Here is a 22,735-nt window from a genome sequence, read left to right as displayed (position 1 = left end):
TCCCAAGGTTTGGAAGGGAGATCTACTGAAGAGGGAACCAAGTGCTAACAACTCATGTCATTTCGACTCTTTAATTAATTAATGATCAAAGTAGAAATAAAATACCAAACAAGAATATTGTTATGCCTGGCGATGGTGGCGCACGCCTTTAATCCCAGCACTCGGGAGGCAGAGGCAGGCGAATCTCTGTGAGTTCGTGAGTTCGAGACCAGCCTGGTCTACAGAGCTAGTGCCAGGACAGGCTCCAAAGCCACAGAGAAACCCTGTCTCGAAAAACAAAACAAAACAAAACAAAAAAAAAAAAAGTATTGTTTTTGTTGAGACAGGATCTCACTAAGTAGCCCTGGCTGTCCTGGAACTCACTCTGTAAACCAGGCTGGCTTTCAACTCACAGAGATCTGCCTGCCTTTGTAGCCTGAGTGCAAGGATTAAAGGTATGTGCAAGAAAAGATTACAAGATTAAAACAAATTACAAGAGGGAAAATCTGCATATCCTAATAAACACAGCATACACTTTTGGTACTTAGTTCACATTTACATATCCTAATAAACACAGTGTACACTTTTGGTACTTAGTTCACATTTACAAATTACCATCTTGCCTAACATTCCTCAAGTGAAAAAGCAAAGGACTAGTTTGTTTCAAAAAATGAAACAGTCCTGCTAAAGAACAGTGTTGCTCATAAAAATGTTGCTTTATTAATCACATATTAAAAAGACCTTCATGTATAAAATATGTACCCTATTTTATTGGTTTGTATTTTTATGAATAAAAGCTTTTTGTTGTACATATACTTCCAAACAAAATATTTTTTTGTTTTTTGAGACAAGGTCACTCCATATAACAGCCTTTGCTGTCCTGAAACTCACTCTGTAGACCAAGCTGGCCTTGAACTTAAAACGATTCACCTGCCTCTGCAGGGACTGGGATTAAAGGCCTGCGCCACCACCACCTGGCCAAAATATTTTTTTTTCAACTTTTCTAATGGTTTAAGCAGCTGAGGTTCTGATACATGGAAAGCTGGAGAGTCAGTCTAAACTTCTGGAGTTAAACTGAAAGCCTTTACGGTATAATTCTATTATTAAAATACAATACGAGTGTACCATAGTGAGCACAGGCTTAGTCTGCATGAGCTCTGGGTTCATTCCCTGGTCCCATAAGAAAACAGAGGAAACACTATTTCATATCTCCCTATTAAGGGCAAAACTAAACTAGCTTTTGTGATTTACCAATGGACTAAATAATGGCTACTTTAACCAGACCCTGTGGTGGATGCCATCTTGTTGTATCCATTTCTTCCTTCCTTTCTGGCTGATAGAAAACTAATCTGAAAACGTAGATACAAAGAAATTATAAAACATTTTTAAAGCTACATTCCTAGAATGTAAAGAGGCAAAATTATGTATACATTTATAGATTATTTTAAATTTTCAATATGCTAATTTTGGTATCCTACACTAGTATTCTGAAAGTGTTAAACTAGAAATAATATTGAAGTATTAATATAGAAATGAGGTTTTAATTCAATTGTGATTCTCCCATACTCATCTGGTATGAGTTATTGTGGTACCTGGCCATTTTTATTAGCTTCTCAATCATCATCTGAAAAGATTTATTTATGTTTTATATGTATGTGTGTAATGTTCTGTGCAGTGGCCACAGTGGCCACAAGAGGGCATCAGATCCTCTGGAATGGGAGCTACAGATAGTTGTTAGCAGCCATGTGGGTGCGGGGAACTGAAACCATGTCCTCTGCAGAGCAGCAAGTGCTCTTAACCACTGAGCCATCTCTCCAGCCCCCAACTTCTTCTATTTATGCTTTGATTCCCATTATGCTAAGTTTGTGTGTGTGTGTGTGTGTGCACTAAGTTTTTAAGTAAGCATAATATTATGTTTCTTAAATATTGAAAGCCTGAGGATTAAAAGTCTGTTTCCTTTTCAATAAAAGCACCTATAACATTCTAAATATACTCTACTGAAATATAGAAAGAGCTGACAAGGAGATAGTGGTACTCCAAATACAAAAAACAATACATCTCAAAAGAACATTACTCAGCAATTATAAACTACAAATTCACATATAGATATGATGAAATTATAAAGTTTTAGGTATAAAATTTAAAGTGTACTCACTGAGAAATGGTGTTGGTATCTAGGTCAACACAACTGACATCTGGTGGAGGGTCATAAAGATCAAAGTATCTTGAATCAATCCCTACTATGAATGGACATGGCGCACTGAGGACATCTGCTAAAGCCAGTGGGCAGAGAGGAACATATGGGCATGGCCAGTGGAAAGGGAAAATCATCTTGAATAAACAAAGGATGGAAGAATATTAAGCATTTTGACATTGAAGCGGAACTTATCAACACATACACAGCATTACTTTTTGATTATTATCTAAAGTTTAATGTTTGATAATGTATTAAATGATTATAATTAAAATTAAGTCAGGAAACCAAAACTGCTTCAACAGTATATAAATCCATTCCTTTCTGAAATGTAGTTAAGCCCTAAAATGACTCTAAAGTACATGAATAAATTAAGTTTAAACTGAACTGCATGCCTGTAGGAAACGGAGACTTACAGACACTAATGCTTCTGTCACACTAGTAAGCACAGAAGGCCGTAGGGAATGGATGAGAATTTTATGTTCTGTTACAGCAAACACCAGTAGTGTCACAGCATTTTCAGGGCCAAGATTCTGAAGTAGTGTTGAAAACTTTCCACCACTGTCAATCCAAGCAAAAACACACAATTAAAAAACAAAAACAAAAAACAAAAAGAAATATAACAACAACAAACTATTTAAACTCCAAATTAACTAGAATAGTGGGGCTGTGCATATTTAACTTTAAATGCAATTACTGTCCTGACAGGAAAAATACAGCATCACAAACAATATGAAAGAACGTAACTGGATGAGTTTTCAAAGTCATGCACTTTTTGGTACTGCATTCAATATGGAAAATGGGAAGTCTTCTGCCTGTACTGCTTATTTTCTTTTTGTTATTGTTGATGTTGTTGGGACAGGATGTGGCTATGTAGCCCAGGCTGGTCTCTAATCATAAATCTTCCTGTCTTGGCCTCCTAAGTGCTAGGACTACAGGTATTTGCTAACACACCTGCATATCTGCATCATCTTATGCAGAAAGATCTGCCACATACATAATGTCCCCTCAAAAGAATTCAATTAAGTTAAAAGAATGCTTGGTTAGAAGCCAACCCTTTAAGGGAAGGATTTTCTGCCTGTTTCTTTTGAATAAGGGTCTCATTATTTAGCCTTGGCTGTCCTAGAGCTCACTACACAGACCAGGCTGGCCTTGCACTCAAAAAACCTGTCTACCCCACCCTCCCAAGTCCTGTGATTTTTTTTAAAGGTGTGCATCACCATGCCTGACGTTAATGGAAGGTTTTTTATTATAGTACTTCTTTCACCGTGACGGTCAGAAACCATGCCTTTTCAGGACTGTTTTCTCTGAAAACAAATACTAAAGTTTGGATTTTGGAACAGAAACTCCTCACTATTATAATGAAACAGCAGTAGGAATCAAGAGCTATAAAATGGTGAGATACATCAACAAAGCAAATTAATAAAACAGTAAACTTAGATGTTCTGTATAGGAAGAAAATGCTGGACTAACTAAGTAACATGGTAACCAATGAATATATTGCCTGTATAATGCTAAAGAACTGGTTTTACTGGGTTAATTTTTTTTATGATGAAGCAATACTAATAAGGTTTTTAATAAAAAATTAAAACATGACTGCAAAAAACTTGTATATGTTCAAAGCAAAGTTATTCAGAGTAGCCAAAATATAGGAGCTTCCTAATAGACAGATAAATAAAATACAGTATATTTATACAATGAAATATTAGCTGGAATAAAAGGAATAAAGTAGCAATATATACTATAAGATGAATGAACCTCAAAACATGTTCGATGAAGGAAGTCAGAAATAAAGACTAAATATAGTATTATTTTATTTATATAAAATATACAAGAGATAAATCTATAGAACAGAAAAGTAGAGTAAGAGGTGCCTATGCTGTGTGTGCACATGAGGTGTGCCTATGCATATGTGTGTGCATTAGCATGTGTACATGTGTGTATGCTTGTGTTTGCATTCCCAAGTGCATGTGTTTGAGCACATTTGTGCAGAGACAGACAGATTATTAGGTTAACAGCAAAGAATATAGGGCTGGTTTTATAGGATAAGTAATATGCTCTAAATTTTATTAAAATAATAGCTGCAGGATTCTGTGAATAAAATCAGTGACTTACAAACTTTACTTGGGCAAATTTTGTAATGTGGAAATTATATCTCACCAATGCTGTTACCTCAATGAAGTCTTTTGGCAATTTAGAATCATTTGTAATCGGTATGTCCATTTTATTTTCAACTCAGATAAGAGCTTGGAAAACACTCGTCACTCTGGGCTAAGGGCTAGTGATGAAATCATCTGTAATTCTTACAAAATTAGTGTCAAAGATGGCAGCTGGTCTCCCCAAGGTATGTGCAATATAATAGTTTAATTATACCATAACTATTTCTGACAGAAAAATCACACACCTAATTAAATTTCAAGAAATAATACTGTAGGGAAAGTATATTTTACGACTCCTCTGAACTTTTGGAATGATGAAATATGTACTGTTTAATAAGCATTTTTAATTTTGAATTAAATTTAAAATTGTATTTGGTTGGGTGGTGGCGGCACATGACTTTAATTCCAGTCCTTGGGAAGCAGGGCAAACCCATCTCTGAGTCTGAGGTCAGCCTAGTCTACAGAGTGAGTTCTAAAGCAGCAGGATTACACAGAAAAACCCTATCTCAAAAAAATAAATTTAATGTACGTTAGAGGACAATTAAAAAATGAATTATCTTCATAATTTAGATACATTCCTAATTACATAACAATTAAGTACTGACAATAATGATACACATGACTACCAATCACTACTGTAAAAGTTTTTCTTTCTTTTGCAAACTGTAATCCCAGTATTAAGTAAAAAGAATCAGCTAAGAAACAGTTACATGAAAAGTACTTCCAGCAATATTTGAAATTTTAGTTAGGAAGACAACATGCATATACATTACTTTAGTTCACATTAGACTGAGAGAAATAATTAGGGCTAGAGAGATGGCTGAGTGGTTAGAGTGCCTGTTGCTCTTCCAGGTTCCCAGTGTCCACGCTGGGAAGCTCACAATTACCTGTAGCTCACTTCCAAGAAAGCCAACACCCTCTTCTGGACTCTGCTAGCAGATGCATGGATGTGGGAATATGATTTAGAGAACACATAGATTTAGAGAAACAAACAAATAAAGCTTTACTTGCCTTAGTGGAAGAGGTGAAGAAACAGGCTGACTGAGAATCAAATTATCATGTGGTGATAACTGGAAGATTTAAAACAAAGCATGTAAAATATAAAGATGAACTCTGCATGCTCTGGCAGTAGATATGGACTAATGGTGTTGTTACCCATGGAGTTTCCAAGATCACCAGCATAAGAACAGTTAGTATCATTTGGACACTGGCCCCTTCAACAACTTCTTACTCTGAATCCTATCTCTTATGACTTCAACTTTCCCCCAATTTCTATTCTAACAAATTTATGTTAATAGGTGAAATTATTTGAACAATACTATACATTTAGGGTCTGATGTGGGAGTGTCATATATCAATCTGTTGATTTCATTGGTTAAGTTATAATAAACCAGCTGCTTGGCCTCATGGCTTGGAACATAGATGGGAGGAGTAAACAGAATAGAATTCTGGACGGAAGAGGAAGTGAGGTCAGACTCTGCTCTGCTCCCGAAGAGACGCCATGCTCAGCTCTCCCAGCAGAGACGCCATGCTTGCCATGCTACACTCTCCCAGGATGGACGAAGGCTAGAATCTTCCCGGTAAGCGCACCTTGGGGTGCTTACAAACATTACTAGAAATGGGCTAGTCCAGGTGCGAGAATTAGCCTGTAAGGGCTAGAGTTCATGGGCCAAGCAGTTAAATGAATACAGTTTGTGTGTTGTTATTTCGGGCATGAGCTAGCCAAGCGGCCGGGGTGTTGGGGACGCAGCCCTGCCGCCGCTCTTAATTCAACAAGGGTCAGTAAACTATAGCCTGTAACAAACCCATGGGCTACCTGCTTTGTAAGCAGTCTAATGGGATATAGTCATGTGATTTTTTTCTTTTATACACTCTAGCTAAGTTTGTGCTGTAACAGCAGAGCTGAGCCCCTGCAACAGAGAACAGATAACATGCAAAGATTAAATGTTTAGATAAGACCCTTAATAGGAAACATTTGCCAGCTTCTGCTACAAAACAAATTCCACATGTATTTAGGTGGAGTGTGCTATATGGCACTCTGGCACGAAATATCATGAAGTAATGACAGGATGCATAGACAGATTGTCAATGTCATCAAGTATGTTCTAGAAATTTTTCTGTATCAATATAATAATGTAATTAACTTCACCTGCATTTTCAAATTTATGCACATTTCTACAAATTAGTAAATACCTATTTGCGAAATGATTTATAGTACTACTAATACCACCTCAGGACTGCAGTAACCAGTATACACATGGTGACAACACATGAAAGTATTTCCTTTGTATGAATCATTTCATAGATTATGGTTAAATAAATAGGCAATTTAAGCTATCGAAAACGCAAACAAGATATAAACAAAAGAGGAGAGATGCACTCAACTGTGAAAACATTTATAGTGACTTAAATTTCCCTGTTGTGTAGTCCTCACCCTTTCTGAGGACTGGATGGGTGGGGAGGGGAGGGGGTAGAGAAGGTGGGGAGGTGGGAGGAGAGAAGTGAGGTGGAAATAAGATGGGTATGTAAAACAAATAAATAAATAAATAAAATTATAAAAATTAAAAAATAAATTTCCCTGTTGCATTAAAGGTACTGCATTTCTGTCCTCTTGCAATACATACAACTTTTCCTGATAACTACTCTAATGAATTTCACCAACTGTATGATCATCAAGGGCACAAACTTTCCAATATTTAGAAAAAATTTGGTGGGTCATTCCCTGCATATTTTCCTTTTTTCCTTGAGACAAACTCCCTACCTAGACAAGGCTGGCCTGGAAGTGACTACGTCGTCCAGAACAAAATCAAATTCTCAGCCCTCCTGCCTCTTCCTTCCAAGTGTTGGGATTATATGGAGTGTACCAAAAACCCCCTTCTGTGGACAGTTAATAAAGCATCAGAGCCTAAACTCCAACATGCAAGAACATCTGGTTTTCCCCAGGGCTCATTCTACTTTCTGCATGTAGTTGTTAGTCTTGTTACATGTCAGAGCCGTCATATGGCCTCATATGAAAAGCACCTTACCTGAACTAAAATCCGTGGCCTCTGAGGAGACGGAAAAGGAACTTTATGCATAAAATGAGAAATATGCCTTAAAAACAAAAACAGAAACTCAAATTGATTCCAAAATGAATATCATTTGCTGCAGACATTAGCATGCTATCACAAGTTCAAGCTCATTAAGGCCCTGTGCACTTAAACTCCAACGCCCCTAGTACTGGGAGAACAAATTAACAACAAAAAGATGTTTGTGTCACTAAAGTTGTCTCTGCCTAAACCCAATAACCTTATACTTTTGGTTGTGAGCCTAGCCTTTAGCCATCTCTCCAGTCCTTGTAACTTTATGTTAATAGCTGATCCTATTCAACAATGTTTGTATTTTATTTGTCTCAAACCCATGTTTTCTTCTCCCTAAGCAGGTAACAATCGACATTACTAAAGAAGCTAATTATTTTTTTTTAATATAATTTTTTTATTGAAAAAAAAAAAAGATTTCCGCCTCCTCCCCGCCTCCCATTTCCCTCCCCGTCTCCCTTTTCCCCCCCGTCCTCCCTCTCCTCTCCCCCTCCCCCCCCCCCCCTCCCATTTCCCTCCCCGTCTCCCTTTTCCCCCCCTCCTCCCTCTCCTCTCCCCCTCCCCCCACTCCTCTCCCCCTCCCTCTCCAGTCTGAGGGGCAGTCAGGGTTCCCTGCCCTGTGGAAAGTCCAAAGTCCTCCCCGCTCCATCTTGGTCTAGGAAGGTGGACATCCAAACTGGCTAGGCTCCCACAAAGCCAGAACATGAAGTAGGATCAAAACCCAGTGGCATTGTCCTTGGCTTAAAGAAGCTAATTATTATACTCGTAATATGCTTTTAATAAATAGTTCATGTTTTGTGACATAATTATTCAAGATGCTAAAAAATGATTGAGTTTAAGTGCTTACATAAATGATGAATAAGATAAAGTGATGCAGACCTCTAGTCCCAGCTACTTGGAACGCTGAGGATCACTTGAAATCAGAAATTCAAGGCAGCTGGGCAATAAACACAGACTTTCCCATCTCAATAAGCGTTACATTTAGTAATGGATAAAAATCTAGATCAGCTGAGATGGTTTTGTTTTGCATTTTGTTTGTTTGTGGTGAAACTGATTAAACCCAAAACCGTGCAGACACCAGCAAGTATTCTCTCACTGAATTATATCACTTAGGTTTTGGGGATAGGATTTGCTATACAGGCCAGGCTGGCCTTGAACTTGTAATCCCCCTGTCTTTGCCTCTTGCGCACCAGGATTAAAGTCATGCACCAATCAATAAGTTTGGTTTTGAACACTATAGAAATAAAAAGGACAAAACAAAATCTTTACTCCCTTTAAGAATACGCTGTCTTCTTCTTGTATTGTTTTTCTTCTAAATGTTATTTCAAAATTATGTTATTCTTTTTTTTTTTAGCAATGCAATCATTACAATCAGGTAGAGAACTCAGATGTGTTTTAACTATGTATTGTGCAAAGACAATACCAAACATAACAGAAAATGTAAAATGGTGTGAAGCTACTAGTCCCTACCTTTACTTAAAATCTAAAAGAAAAAAAAAGATTAGAGGAATGAGTACCAAAATACACACGTCTGCTTGATTACCTGAAGCAGTCAGAAAAGCAGGACCTATATAAATCATGGAAACCGAAAGGTGTCCAGAACCATTTGGGGCGGGGGGAGGCACTCACAAGGTCCAAACTCTTTGAAGAGAATAGTGAGACTCCATTTGCCTCTCTCACACAGTTGCCAGTGGCTATGACAGTGCACATCATTGTGAATGGAACTGCTGGCACTCTACTGAGAATCAGGCAGGGGTAAACTATGCAGTATTTTACCACTTTACTATGAGAGACTAACAGTAAAAGAAATATCAGTTTCACTTAAGAATGTCTCTGACTGGGGCTGGAGAGATAGCTCAACAGTTAAGAGTACTTGGTATTCTTGTAGAAAACCTGGTTCAGTTCCCAACACCCACATGGTGATTTGTAACCAACTGTAATTCTAGTTCCAGGGACATGGTACCCTATTCTGATCTTCATGGGCTCCAAGCACACATGTGGACAGAATCATGCATGTAGGCAAAGCACTCACACACATAAAACAAAAATAATAAATCTTGAAAAAGGATGTCTGACTTAATGTATCTGAAATAGTAAATATTTGATTCCAGGGCACACATTTAGACTATTCAGTGATGAAGAGGTAAATACTCATAAAGCATTACTATACAAAAGCATGTGGTCATCTTGATTTTGCAATGAGTGAGTTGGCTATTTTTTTCCACAAAGAATGCCATTTTGCTTGGAAGATGTTTGGCAAGTTAAGCTTATCCAGTGTTGGGTAGCCAAAAGATATTTTCCACATAAAAATGACCAAAGTGCTATTAATGCAAGGAAAAAACTAGAAATAATTGCTGTCAATAATTAAATCCAAACTTTCAAATGAAAAGCAAGAATTTGTCACCATGAACCTGAAAGATATCTAATATTCAAAACTTTTCTGAGAAGTGGGAATGTAGCTAGGAGAAAGAATACATGTCATTGGTTTGCTCTGAGTTCAATCTCTAGGACTCACAGGAAGGAAGAGAACAGACTCCTGAAAGTCTTCTGAACTCCACATATGCACCATGACAAGGACATGCCAATATGCATACACAGACACACACACATACACACACATATATATATATTAAAAAATTTAAAAAGTAAACTCTTTCTGATGCTATAGTGACATTAATAATTGTGATTTTCTTATATTGAAGGAGACACCTGACTGCATTTCAAATATGTGTTTATCTCTGTGAACCACTGTTGTCCAAATGACCAATGCAAATGCTACAAGATCATGCATGAGTCAGTGTTCAGTCAAGACTCAAAGAGACCTTCAGATTTTAACAGAACACAGAAGGAAACTCTATTACTTAGGTTTAATTTCATTAATTTGGAAGAAACTATCACTTGCCAAGCTTTGATACAGTGCCAAAAAATAATATCCACAATCCTAAAGTAACTATTTAAGTGCCCCTTCATTTTCTATTTTCATATCTGTATGATGTCAGATTTTCTTCACATACCTCAACTAAGACAATACTGCATCAGACTGAATACAGAACCATGAAAGAGAACTCAATCAATTGAAAGGGTTCAATCAGCCAAGGCATTAGAGGCTTAAAAAACGTAAACACTCTTCTCATTAACATTTTGTTTTTAAAAAGTTACTTTTCAAGGAGATGTAACTAGTTTATTAATTTTAAATAAATGATTATGAATTAGTTTTAATTTCTGTTGTAAGATGTCTGCACTGAAAGACACAACATACAAAGAAAGGCTCACTGAGTCCTCATAAAATTTTAAATGAATTCTAACATCAAAATACTTGAGAAGTGCTAGCTTTTTAAAACTAAAATTGAGAGTAGAACAGAGCATAGGATAATTAGAGCAATATTATATTTATGAACTATCATAAAAATGGTAACTGTATTACTTTCCAACTGTCAACAGAGTCAGAAAATTCTGTCAAAGGACTGAAGAGCCGGGCAGTGGTGGCGCACGCCTTTAATCCCAGCACTCGGGAGGCAGAGGCAGGCGGATCTCTGTGAGTTCAAGGCCAGCCTGGTCTACAAGAGCTAGTTCCAGGACAGGAACCAAAAGACACCCTGTCTCAAAAAATCAAAAGAAAAAAAAAAAAAAAAGGACTGAAGAGATAGATGGCTTGAAGTAACAGAGATCAAAGTATGATTAAGAGCCTCCAAAGACAAAAGTCAAATCTACAGTGATGTATTTATACCTCCTCTGCATTGTCTTACTGAATGAAACATCATAAAATTTTAGTGCTCTTAGTAAATCACTAAAATTACAAAATGAAAAACAGAATGTCTATCAATTTTTTCTTTCAAATTCATGATATCTAAACACAGGACTATTTTAAAGGTTCATAATACCTCAAATTATACATAATACAAATACAGTTTAAGAGTTTTAATATTTCCAGGCTGGGGATGCAACTCAATGACAAAGCACTTATATGGCATGGATAAGGCTCTGAATTTGATCTCTGGCACCTCAAAAAAACCTAGTTCTAGTATTTCATTAAGTTGGCAGCTATAAACTTCATTAAGAATAATATATATATATATACATATATATGTATATATATATATATTCCAAATACTCACTTCAAAATAAATTAAACTATTTTCTGGTAGAAATAAAATTACTTAAAAAAACAAGACTATAAAAATATTATAATGAAGTCTTACATAAATAACCAAACTTTTTCAAATAACTCTCAATAAAAACAATTTCCATATAAAATTTACACAATTACTAGTACGAATATACTACAGAAAGAGCTGAAAAATTTTATTTGAACAGGGTCTCTCTACATAACCATGGCTGTCCTGGAACTCACTATGCTGATCAGGCTGGCCTCAAACTCACAGAAATATGTATCATGCCCACTTCGAAGTGTCAAATTTTAAATCATAAGACATCTAACTTACTTTTCAATTGGAAGGGCATGAGGTCCAGAGATGGAATAACGATAAAGAAAAGTCAGAAACTTTCTGAATGCATCAAAAAAAGGCCAGTGAGAAAGAAGGCAAATGCATTTGTTAGTGTGAATTGTTCTAGAACCATCAGACTTTCCATCCTCCTGAGACGTTAAACCCAAAAGAAGTCTCTGTTTTTCTGTAAGATTCTCCTCAGAGTATGGTTCATAAAACTGAATAGCAGCACCATAGACCTGTAAAACAGGACATATATTTAATAAATATACTTAGTATTATTTACTCAAAGCACATCATCACTCGAACATTTAGTGGATGCTTTCTATGAGTAGGTAAAGTGCCAGAGACTAGGAACACAATGCTAAAATCAATCTTGTTCTTCTTTTAAAATAGAAAAATTTACAGGCTAAAGGGTCTCCTAGGCTGCAGGGTCTCCTGGGCTGGTCTCAAACTTGCAATCTTCTGCTTCGGTCTCTTGAGGCACTGGGTTTATGGGCATGAGCCACCACACCTTCTGACTGCTTTCTCAGTACATCTACTAACTACACAACAATATTTTTCAAGCATACTTACTATTGAAAATAGGTATTTTGAGTTAACTATATTTTTAAAATAAAGACTGAAAGCAACTGTTCCTTGGCATGGTGACTCAAGCCTAGAACTCCTGCATTCAGGATGCAGAGGATCTAAGCAAGTTCAAGAGCAACCTGGTCTACACAGAAAGATGCTGTCTCAAACCAAGAACAATGACAACAGCCACAAAACAAAACAAAAAACAAATCAAATGTTTTTATAAGAAATCCTTGAATATTAGTAAGTGAGACAAATTTGAACTGTGAATAATTCACTGGATTTTCCTATCCACAAACTGAAAGTGCTGGTCTAGATGATTTCCAGGCTCTCTTCCAACTACAACTCTGTAATTCCAGGGCTGGAATATAGTTCAGCAATAGAGCACTCATCTATCAAGGGCAAGGTTTGAGCCCCAGTAACAAAAACAGAACAAAAACAAAAAAAGTCATGTCATATTTCATGATGTCTTTGACATTACTTAGGAGCTTTTCTATCACAGAATATGAACCAATGAGGGATCAACATGTGGGGACGAGAAAAGTTTTCACTAATATTTAAAAACAAGACCAAAAACAAGCACTTGGAAGGATGGGAAAACTCTGCTTTCCTGTCTCTGGATATCGCAAATTCGACCAAGTAGAAGAAATATGTATTACTGGCTTGATTTAGTCAGTTTTTAACTATTGTTCCTTGAAGATATGAAGCTTATGGCTTTAACAGGTACAAGAAATTAGCAAATACCACTAGTAAATACACAGTACCTTTTCAGCTGAGGCTCCAGTCAACACAAATGTAGAGAACACAGGAAGAGGGTATTTGCTGTTTGGTGGCCAGCATTCGATAGTTGCACCCATTGGTAAACAAAACAGGGGAACAGATTCTGGTAGTGAAAATGACTCATAATCTTCTTGAGGATATCTGCAAATTAGACCTATGACAGCAATGGGAACTATTAGATCACTGTCTCCTGAATGTAGGTGTTTTCTAAGTTGAATGATAATAAAATACTTTATCTCACACATTTAGAAGGTCAAAAATTGCATATATGTTTATATTCAGTTAATTCTGAATGTGTGAGTAGGATTTATATAGATGCTAATCTTCAAGGATTATTAACTATTAGATTGTTTAACAGTTATCAAACTTCATCTACAAAAGCTAGGTTAGAAGTAAGAAAAAGAGAATCCTCTAAAAATACACATACCCCTAAAAATTCACCTCATGCCATACTACAGTAAAGCATATATTTAAAACTTTCAATATGGTTGTTTGCCTATATCTACTTTATCACTCTTATTAACTATTCTTCTAGGCCTTTTAATATATTACATATAATATATTAATATATGTTTGTATATAAATATACATTTATATATGTAATATATATAAATAAAATCTCCTATAGGTATTTAATTGTAAATTCTTACACAAATGAAAAATAATTCACAAAAGAGTAGCACAGATTTGGAATACCATTAGAATGGTGTTACCACAAACTCAGCTTCTGAATAATTCTAAATTATCCCCACTTATATGTTCATAGGAGTTTCAAATAACCTAGGGTTTCATGATAATTTACTCATGAAAATGGAATAGGTATCTTCCACTGAACATACACTAGAAACAGATATTTATACTGAATATTGTGGTGTTAGAAATAGAAATCAGGTTTCATGACAATTAAGTCCTTGAAGTTAGGTAGAAACCATGGCTGGTAATGCCATAAAAACAAAAAGACAAACTGGGAATCTGAACAGCTGACTCTACTACCAATGTCTCTGATTCTCAACAAACAGATCTTTTCTTTTCATCTGTAAGGCGAGATGAACTAGATAAACTAAGGTTCTCCCTCTAATCACATGCCAACCAGCCAGTGGGGTTCCCTGAGGGCCATAGCTGACTGTGCTCTAGTCTCTCAGGTCATGATGCAACAGTGCAGTTATAAAGTGAGAATAGAAATATTGATGAATTGTGGGCCCTGGAAAGTCAAAGGGAAAAAAGAGTCAAGGACTCTTAATTTTAAAAGGTTGAATCTGATTTCTTATAAGTAAGATCAATACATTTGACATTTTGACTATACTTCATAAAATTGCAAATAAGTTTTAATACTATTCATAATCATGAAATATAACCATTAAATCTGACTAAATTAATATAAATATTAAGGAAGTATACTTTTCATACTTTGCACAGGTTTAAAAATTAAAGAGAATTGGCATGTGCTGAAGCTGTTTCTTACACTTTGTTGTTGTTGTTTTTGCTCTTTATTTTTTGAGACAGGGTTTCTCTGTGTAGCCCTGGCTGTCCTGGAATTGTCTTTGTAGACAAGGCTGGCCTTGAACTCACAGAGATTCGCCTGCCTCTGTCTCCTGAGTGCTGGGATTAAAGTCGTGTGCCACCACAGCTTGACTTGTTACTTAAATTTAAGGCTTAAATACATAATCTCACTTTCCTTTCAAAGTGATCTTTCATGCAGTGTCCAAAACACTTCAAGATAAACTGAGACTCAAGAGACGGGCTGGAGCTCAACTGCCGATACTAACACATCCTAACATGGCACACAGGCTGGTTTGGTCTTTAGCCTTGTAGACCCCACAAGCTGTTTCTACATAAATTATTCCCCCCCCAAATTATTCTTACCTGCTTTGTAGGATATAGTGTTAGTCTTTGCCACTGATTTTTTATAGCATAAGTACACTGCAGATCCCCACTGAAGAGAGAGGAAAAAAATAGCATTCAACTTTAAAAGGCAGTAACCTGATGAAAATGGAACTTCTTTGAGCTGTCCAATATGTATTAGCTACCACATTTGAACAGATTTCACCTGTCAGCTATTTTCAATCTGTTACTTTGTTAGCATTTTATTAGAATCATTGCCTACTTTTTTCATAATGTCTGACAATTCCCCTTTTCACTGTGGTGGGGAAAATTGGCCCTATAAAATAAAACTAAGTCACAAAAATTTATACTTTATTCTATGTCTCAAACTTAGGCAGAAATGTCAACAACCATTCTTTGGTCGTTGATTGAAAAGTACCATAGCTACACTGATGAATATCTTGCATATCACCATAGAACCTTCATCCGGCGATGGATGGAGATAGAGACAGAGACCCACATTGGAGCACTGGACTGAGCTCCCAAGGTCCAAATGAAGAGCAGAAGGAGGGAGAACATGAGCAAGGAAGTCAGGACCGTGAGGGGTGCGTTCACCCACTTAGAAGGTGGGACTGATCTAATGGGAGCTTATCAGGGCCAGCTGGACTGGGACTGATGGAGCATGTGATCAAACCTGACTCTCTGAATGTGGCTGACAATGAGGGCTGACTGAGAAGCCAAGAACAATGGCACTGGGTTTTGATCCTCCTGCATGCACTGGTTTTGTGGGAGCCTAGCCTGTTTGGATGCTCACCTTCCTAGACCTGGATGGAGCGGGGAGGACCTTGGACTTCCCATAAGGCAGGGAACCCTGACTGCTCTTAGGACTGGAGAAGGAGCGGGAGGGGGGAAGGGGAGAGAAATGGGAGGAGGAGGAAATTTTTAATAAATAAATAAGACATAAAAAAGAAAAGTATGAAAATAATCATGTAATATTTCTTTTTATGATCTTTTTTAAAAAGAAAATTTCAGACAATTTAACAACTAGACAATTCTTAAAAGCGCCTCTCTAAATATTAAATAATAAAAAAGAATTAAGTAGTAATAACATCTGACACTTATACATCATTTGCTATTACTGCAGGCATTATCCTAAGTTCTTTCTAATACTAATTAATTTATTCTTCAAAAATGTGTATGTAGGAAAATCACTTTATCCATATGCTATGAAGGAGGAAATTGAGGCACAAATAGTGAGGGAATTTGTCCACTCTACATATCTGAGATTCAAACGCAAGCAGGTTAGCTAGAGTCTATGCTGACCATGCTGTTAACAATGCCTCTTTATTCTTGGCAGAGGAGAATACATGCTTTGTGGTAACAGAGAGACTACTGTCTCAGCAGGAGAAAAAGAAACACATTCTGGGTTTAGTTTTAATGGCAAAAGTTTAGCTAAGACACCTTGATTAGTTAATGAGACTTAGAAACAGTTATAATGACAATGTCAGTTACTTTCAATTCAAAACAAATACATATATACATCCACAAAATAAAACTTGCAAATGGGAAAATGCCAAGTACCTGTAAGCTTGTTAAAATACCACACCAAATCTGAAATGTTGTATGTTACATCCCATATTCATGAAAGAATTCAAAAACGTTCTTTGCTCCCACCACTACTATTACTACAGTCTTTAAAAACTACCTGTAAGGCAAATATGAGAGCTTGTGCTTGTAATCTCAGCACTTGGGAGAGTGAGTGAGGCAAGAGGATCACCATGAGCTGGAGGCTCATCTGGATACCTAGTGAGGCCCAGGCCAGGCTGAGGTACAGAACAATACCTTGCATCTCACCCCTCAACCACCCCCCTTCACTCCCAAAATTCTATTTGCTACCACGATTTTCTTCTTCTACTATAAGCCCTTCAACAGTTATATAATATTGCTAAATCATAACAATCTTCAAGGAAATTTTCTATATATGATTAGTTAGAGTAAAAATGTTCATTTAATTAGGGGTGACATACCTACAGATGAATTCTTTTAAGATAAAGTTATATATTTGCAGTAATCACTTTTCATATAGTTTCTTAAAGAAACTGCTCAGTATGACTTTGCATTAACCTTCAAAGGGATTCACTGATTCTGTCATTAAACAGCCTAACATCTGTACGGTGCTTGATTGTATGTGCTAGGAAATTAAAATTGATAAATTGCCTAGGGAGACAGAATCAGGCAGATCTCTGTGATTTCGAGGCCAACCTTATCTAAAGAGTGAGTTACAAGACAGCCCAGTCTGTTACACAGAGAAACCTTGTCTCAACAAAAATCAAATAAATAAATTGAAAATTGGTGTTTTAAAAAAAAGCCAGGCGGTGGTGGCACACACCTTAAATCCCAGCATTTGGGAGGCAGGTGAATCTCTGTGAGTTCGAGGCCAACCTGGTCTACAGAGTGAGTTCCAGGACAGCCAGGGCTGTTTCACAGAGAAACCTTGTCTTGAAAATCAAACAAACAAACAAATGAACAAACGAATAAACAGGTAGATAGAAAGCAGACAGACAAACAAATAAAAGATTTGAAGAATGGCCTGGAAAGAAAAAAAAAAAAGCCAGGCAGTGATGGTGTCTGCCTTTAATCCCAGCACTTGGGAGGCAGAGGCACAAGGGCAGGTGGATCTCTGTGGGTTAGAGGTCAGCCTGGTCTACAAAGCTATTTTCAGGGCAGCCAGGACTGTTTCACTGAGAAACCCTGTCTTGATAAACTAAAGGGGGGAAAAAGAGAAAAGAAAATTGGTTATTAAAAGTTCAATTCTTAAAATAGTTATAAACTGACAGGAATATAAATCAGTTAAAATTTTTTGGATACAGTTCTTGAGAGTAAACACATGTTCTGACCCAGAAATTATAAGCCACACAACAGGGCATGAGCAGTGTAGCACAATGCTTAGCTCTTGGTTCTGCAGTTTTATAACCTGAGTTTTGCTTCATCAACTTATTGAAGGTGTTTAGATGAGAAAAGAACCACATTTTTAATTATCAAATAGCCTTCCTTATAAAATGGGGTTAAATACTTACTAAGGTCATTGGCAGAAGTGAAGAAATACTTAGAATACCACATAGAACATAAGCAGTGAATACAACTTACTTTACATAAATTTAGTTATGTCAACAGCTTGCTTCTAACATTAAAATCAGAATTTCAATGTCTTATGCTAGAAGACAGAACAAATTATACCAAATCCATCCAATGCAGTGCTCTTCATTAAAAAGTGCTGTTTTCACTAGACTTCCCTTATCCACACATTCACAGTTCAGTTGTCTGTGGCCAATTTGGTCACATTAACTACCCCTTCCTTCCCCCCACCCCAGCTCCTGTGGATCTCCTTTAACTTCCAAATTCATGCCCTCTTGCTTTTCTTCCTTCTCTCTCTCTCTCTCTCTCTCTCTCTCTCTCTCTCTCTCTCTCTCTCTCTCTCTTTCTCTTAAAAATAACTCTAATTAGTGCTCCCTGTATTGCATGGGTGTGGGGGCATCCTCTAGAGCATGGGCAACCTACCAGTGGCCACACCTTCACAAAACACTTAATCTCAGAGCTGGAGGAATGGTTCAACAATTAAGAGCATTGGCTACTCTTCTAAAGGACTCAAATTCAATTCCCAACAACCATACGGTTGCTCAAAACTATTTGTAATTCCAGTCCTAGGGGATTCGATGGTACACCTTCTGGCCTCCCTGGACACCAGGCACACAGATGTACACACAGTTAAAACTCCCATAAATAAATAAAACACCCAAAAACAAAAAAGTTATTTTCATTCCCCTAGCAGCCATCAACCACCACTAGATCTTCAACTAGAGATGGGGCCTCATCAGTACCTCCCCCCATCAATTTAGAATTTTTAACCTGCATGACATTTGTGATGGGGCTTACACTATCCTGTTCCATCCTGCCTAGGACAGGACTCACCCTTTTGTCCAGAATACACTCGTATCGTTTGCTATCTGTCAATTATTACTCAGCAGCAACAGCAGCGTCTGTGCTTGAGAAGCCCTCACCATACTTAACAAGGGCTCCAACATATTAGATAGTGATGTTGGCTACTGTTATACTGCTTTGTTATATTTCATTCCTAGTTACTGTTGCTAATCTCTTACCATGGCTTATGCTTAAATTAAGCCTTATTATAAACATACACACATAAGAAACATAGTATATTTATGATTATTCAAGAATCCAGGGGAAAAGTCAGAGAGATGGCTCAGCAGTTAAGAGCATGTACTTCTCTTGCAGAAATCTGAGTTCTGAGTTCTGTTCCTAGCGACTACATCAGGCGGGACACAAGCCTGTAACTCCAGCTCCAAAGGTCCAAAGCTTCTGAACTTATGGGCACCTGCACTCAAATGCACATACCCAAACACACATACATATTTAAAATAAAAATCTTATGGAAAATCTAGGAGCATCATTAAGAGCCTTAGAATGTGTTTTCATAGGTTCAGTGGTAGTTGTATTCATTAAAAGATGTTAACTCTCCACAATAACAAAAACGATAATATCACAGTGATTCATACTTAGTTAATTCAAAAGACATTAACTGACAACAATCAATGTTGGCAAGGTGCAGGACTAAAGAGGAGGCATTCTTACAGACTAGGGATAAAGGAAATGCAAGTCACCACCATATTCTCTCTCTCTCTCATTTTTCAAGACACAGTTTTCCTGTATATCCCTGGCTGTCTTGGAACTCACTCTGTAGACCAAGCTGGACTCAAACTCAGAGATCCACCTACTTCTACCTTCTGAGTGGTGGGATTAAGGATGTGCACCAAAACCATCCAGCTACTATCATGTTTTCAAAGAAACCTGTCAACATATTTCCAAAGACACGGATACCTACAGACCCATCTATTCTACTTCCTTTTAAAAATTTTTATTTATATGTATGAATGCTTGCCTGCTTGCATATATGTGGACCATGTGCATACCTGGTTGTAAGCCACCAAGTGGGTGCTGGGAACCAAATCTGGGTTCTCTGCAAGAGTATCCAGTGCTCTTACCCTTAGTCACCTCTCCAATCCCTAATTCTACTTTCAATTATTTGTTCTTCCAGTGTTATTTTAACAAACATTCATAGAAAAAGGCATAGGGTTGATCAAAGCTGCATCACTGGTAATATGGAAATCTAGAAATAACTTGTATTTATTACCCTATATTTGTAGTTTCTGGAATAGTTTTTAATTATTGAAAGACAGTAGAAAATTATATAAACTAATATAGATGAGTTGCAAAAAAGCTTGTTGAAAAGAAATGACACACACACACACACACACACACGGGACCAGGAGTGGTAACACACATCTTTAACCCCAGCACTTGGGAGGCAGAGGCAGAGGATCTCTATGAGTTCAGCCTGGTCTACATAGTGAGACTTGTCTCAAAGAAAAATAAACAAGTAAGTAAATGCAACTTTTTAAAGACTATTCTAGCTTTGATCAGGCTTATGACACTGAAATGGTTAGGAGATGATCAAGTTCATGGTATGCTTTGAAACTAGAGTCAACCAAGTTTATAGGAGAATACAATTAATTAAAAAATGGAAGTTCATATTTCTCCAAAGTTTGTTAGTCTAAGTAAGTTTGAGTAAAATATTCACTTATTAGACAAGCAAGATTGTGACATCAAGAAGGTCTGAAAAGGTACATCAAGATTTCACTGCAGGTCATGTTAAATTTGAGGTGCTCTAATAAGTACAATAACTAACAAGAGACAATAAATTAGAGGGTTTGGTCAGACATAGAAATTTACAAGTCACTCACACACTGTATTAAAATAATTACATCAACAAAGGAGTAAGCTTTGATTGTGAAGATGAATACACTGAGGACTGAACCCTGAGCACTCCACTGCACAGGATGCTGGGAGACGGAAAGGGAATGACTGGTGAGGTAAGAGGGAAAAGAACCAAGTACATAAGCCAGTGCATCATCTCTTCTTGCCACTGTTGATGGGGAAAAAATACCATCTAGAACAAAATCTAAAACACTGAGATGAAGAACTGATCACTGGACTCAGTAACAAGAAAAATCTTGGGATGTTGCAGACAAAAACTTAGCTGGAAAGTGCAAGTAAAAGATGAGGTAAAATACACTCAACACTTTTTTGTAAGTTGTGACAAGGTCTCAAAGTAGCTCAGAGTGGCTTTGAACTTGCTACATGGCCAATTATGACCTTAAATTTCTCATCCTCCTGCCTCAATTCCTGAGTGTTTTAATTACAGGCATGTTCCACTATACCTAGTTTATGTAGCACAGGGGATGGAAACAGGGCCTTATGCATGCTAGGAAAGAACTATACCAATTCAGCTACACCCTCTTCATCCCCAATCACATACTCAGAGGTTGAAAAGTTTTACTGTAAAGAATGGTGAAATGGGACAGCGAAAGAAAGGGGAATATGGAATCAAAAAGTTCTATAAAGATGGACATATTGCAACAAGTTTTGCCTGCGTCTAACAGAAGAAAACTGATGGCGAATAAAGAAGTAGAGAAGACTGCCAAAGCCACGTCCTTACAGCTGTGTATGCATGGGGTCCAGCATGCAAGCGGAGAGCACGGAGACAGCCATGGTGTTAATTTACTGATTTTGTAGGAACACTGAAAAGCTATTTAAGTTGGAAGGAAGAAGGAAAGGACAGAGAAGTAGAGAAGTACAAAGTTTCTTACACAGTTTTTTAGTGAAAGTACAACTAAGTACTTTCTAAAACAATAAAATATCCAACATCCTTAAAAACCATATTTTTTCCAAATCTGTTATGTTATTTTATTTTTCAAGAAAAGATTTACAATTATGTTCTTCACTGGTGAGTGGCTAATTGTATCAGTGCTAAAGAATTGACTTACCATACTATTGTTGAGATTCTTGTCGACCTTGCAGAATGTGTGTGGTGGACTTTCTCCTTTACTGGGTATAATAATGCATATGTCTGTGACAGCAAGGGTATTCTGAGTCATGTTTTCAGAGGCTCTTCGGTAAGTGATATAGATTCTTTGTGATGAGGTACTGCCACTAATATTGGCAGGTCGTCCATAGGGAGTACTTTGAATAATCTCACAGCCCTGTTTTAGTCTTTCTTTCCAGTCATATAATACCCTAAAACATAAAAATTTAAAAAGTAAATGCATAAAGTTCTCTGAAACCTAAAAGATAACACTCTCAAGTACCATGGATACATCCTAAAATACAGCACTGTATAAACTGTGTTTGTCAGTACACACTGAGTCCAGTACTCAGGAAGAGGAGGCAGGAAGATCAGAAATGGAGTATCATCCCTGGCTACATAACAAGTTCAAAGCCATGGCTACCTGAGATTCTGTCATAATCTCCATCTTCTGCAGAAAAGAGTTGGGTATATTCTGCCCTCATATTTCACTTTGACTCTTTCCAGTTAAGTTTTTTGTTGTTGTTTTGTTTTTTGTTTTTTTCAAAACAGGGTTTCTCTGTGTAGCCCTGGATGGCCTAGAACTTGTTCTGTAGACCAGGCTGGCCTCAAACTCAGAGATCTACCTGCCTCTGCCTCCCAAGTGCTGGGATTAAAGATGTGTATCATCACCTCCATGCTTCCAGTTAACAGTTTTTTACTACACCCTACAACTTACTTAAAGACTACATTGCACAGTCCAAATAACTATTTCTCTATCAAAACTT

At 37.1% G+C, this 22,735-nt stretch overlaps 1 protein-coding gene across 7 annotated transcripts in view; it reads right to left on the bottom strand.

The window, feature by feature from the left end:
- Dennd4a (DENN domain containing 4A) overlaps positions 1–22,735 on the bottom strand; it is a 110,768-nt gene that overhangs the window by 52,405 nt on the left and 35,628 nt on the right. For all 7 annotated transcript variants that reach the window (XM_050151831.1, XM_050151830.1, XM_050151836.1 and 4 more), the window contains 8 exons: positions 21,931–22,180; positions 15,071–15,140; positions 13,192–13,361; positions 11,852–12,093; positions 7,359–7,425; positions 5,344–5,402; positions 2,590–2,734; positions 2,135–2,310 (listed from right to left, as the gene is read on the bottom strand). In XM_050151831.1, coding sequence (XP_050007788.1) covers positions 2,135–2,310; positions 2,590–2,734; positions 5,344–5,402; positions 7,359–7,425; positions 11,852–12,093; positions 13,192–13,361; positions 15,071–15,140; positions 21,931–22,180 — 1,179 coding nt within the window. The remainder of the gene's footprint in view (positions 1–2,134; positions 2,311–2,589; positions 2,735–5,343; positions 5,403–7,358; positions 7,426–11,851; positions 12,094–13,191; positions 13,362–15,070; positions 15,141–21,930; positions 22,181–22,735) is intronic.

This window comes from Alexandromys fortis, unplaced genomic scaffold (genome assembly GCF_014885135.2).
Source record: "Alexandromys fortis isolate MF-2015 unplaced genomic scaffold, M_Fortis_MF-2015_v1.1 scaffold_70, whole genome shotgun sequence".
Taxonomy (NCBI): domain Eukaryota; kingdom Metazoa; phylum Chordata; class Mammalia; order Rodentia; family Cricetidae; genus Alexandromys; species Alexandromys fortis.
Note: the sequence above shows the minus strand (reverse complement) of the source record. Positions and strands in the feature narration are given on the sequence as shown.